A 2,115-nucleotide genomic window follows, 5' to 3' on the forward strand; every position below is an offset into this window, starting at 1 on the left:
AAGTCTTTTGGGATTCTGTTTTGAGGGCCGTCACCGAGCTTTGATCTATGAGTACATGCCTAACGGATCCCTAGAGAAATTCGTTTGTAATCGAGGTTCAGCAATAGGTAGCCAACTAGAATGGGAGAAACTATACGAAATTGTAGTTGGCATTGGTCGAGGCTTAGAGTACTTGCATCGCGGTTGTAACACACAAATTCTACATTTTGACATAAAACCCCATAATATTCTCTTAGATAAAGATTTATGTCCTAAGATATCTGATTTTGGGCTCGCTAAGCTATGTCCTGAAAAAAGAAGTGTCATTTCTATGTCGGGTATGAGAGGGACTCCGGGGTATATTGCACCSGAAGTATTTTCTAGAAACTTTGGAGGGGTTTCTCACAAGTCGGATGTGTACAGTTACGGGATGATGGTATTAGAAATGGTKGGAGGGCGAAGGGATGTTGTGGTTGAAGTTAATGACACTAGCAACATGTTCTTCTCCCATTGGGTATATAAACAACTTGTGTCGAACAAAAATCTTGGATTGAGCGGGATTTTGAAYGAGGAGGATAAAGAACGAGTGACGAAGATGGTTTTTGTAGGCTTATGGTGCATACAAGCTGATCCTTCAAGTAGACCATCAATGAGTAAGGTGTTGGATATGTTAGAAGGAGATTTAGAGTCCATACAGATTCCTCCTAAACCTTTCTTGTTTTCCCCTCCAAAATCACCAGATCCCACCATTGAATCGCTATGATTCATGGTTAAAATTGACTATGAAAAATGTAATCGGTTGTTCAGTAAACATGTAACACATTCATATCCAAATTTGGTAATTATATGGGAGTTTGAGGGGTTCCGTTGCAAATTGGTTTTGGAATTGGTATGTAATAAAAAATAAATGAACAAAACATCCTTTTATGTCATTTGCATACTTTCTTGATTAAATTGAAGATAATGTATAGGATTGGGTTTCAATGAAAATGAAAGTTATGGTGAAAATTATAAGAAGAGATCTTTATTCATGAATCAATACGTAGATGAATGTGAACACCAAAGAGGTACATACAGATGTACCGAATCAATTCTCTTCTAATGTGCAATTCATGAGTGAGCATGAGATTAAAAGTGATCAGGGATTCACATCTCTTCTTATGTTTCTTACTGTAACTTCCATTTTCATACGTTCTTTCGCCTCGTATGTACTATGATAAAATTAATGATAACATTAATTGGCGGCCAAGGGAGGGGGGATGGTGGTGTAAGTGGCGTCGACGACGACAACAATGGTGGCAGGGACGATGTCGGTGTTAGTCATGTGCATAGTAGGCTAGTTTTATTTTTTTGGAGAATAGTTTTGTGTTTTCGAAAAAATGGTAGAAATTAATTGAATTATATGACATATGCAATGAAATGATAAAATCCGTAGACTATGAAATACATGGAATTCAATTACATTCCATATACAAACCAACACAGACAAATGAAATTTGTTTATCATAATTGACCATTCCAAAACAAGAKTATTGTAATAAATAGAAAAATTAGTGTGATGAAAATATGTCAATATTGGTCTCTATTTATACAAAATTAAAAAATATAAATATTTTGGTATAATTTTTAATTTTTTTTTATTAAAGTCATTTTTTTAATCAATAAGTTCTATTCTAAGAAAATAAATCCAACAAACTTATGACATGCGTCGATTCCATTTTAAAAAAGTTGTAATCTTGGATCGCCTGGTAGATAAATCTGCTRAAATTCGTTATTTAATTTTCATTTTTTTAATATCTCGTTTGTCCCATCCCCAATCTAATTGRGTAAAATTGTTGTCGGTGGTAGTCTTTATATATTGAGTAAATTGTCATTTTCGTTCATGTGGTTTGGTGTTTACAACGATTTCCGTCCATATGGTTTGAAAACTGTTTTTTATCCCGATTATATGGCTTGCATGTCCTTTCATTTTTCATCATTCATCCTATAAAAAAACTTGTTAAGTAAGGAAAAAACTCACGGACGAACTCATGGATGAAGCAGAAACACATACACACACAAAGCAGATCTTGCAATCGCACACACAATATGGTCGAAAAGATTGTGGAGATGGAACTGTTTATTGGGTGGTTGGGT

General features: G+C 34.8%; 1 protein-coding gene across 1 annotated transcript; it reads left to right on the forward strand.

Moving 5' to 3' along the window:
- Positions 1–7: 7 nt before the first annotated feature.
- On the forward strand, positions 8–900 carry LOC112505290 (PR5-like receptor kinase; the record flags this gene model as incomplete). The annotated part of the gene is made up of 1 exon (XM_025109220.1): positions 8–900. A coding segment is annotated over one exon (735 nt), but the record flags the coding sequence as incomplete, so codon positions are not given.
- Positions 901–2,115: the final 1,215 nt, after the last annotated feature.

The sequence above is a fragment of the Cynara cardunculus genome, unplaced genomic scaffold (genome assembly GCF_001531365.2).
Source record: "Cynara cardunculus var. scolymus isolate 2C unplaced genomic scaffold, CcrdV1 Un_Scaffold_9541, whole genome shotgun sequence".
Lineage (NCBI taxonomy): Eukaryota > Viridiplantae > Streptophyta > Magnoliopsida > Asterales > Asteraceae > Cynara > Cynara cardunculus.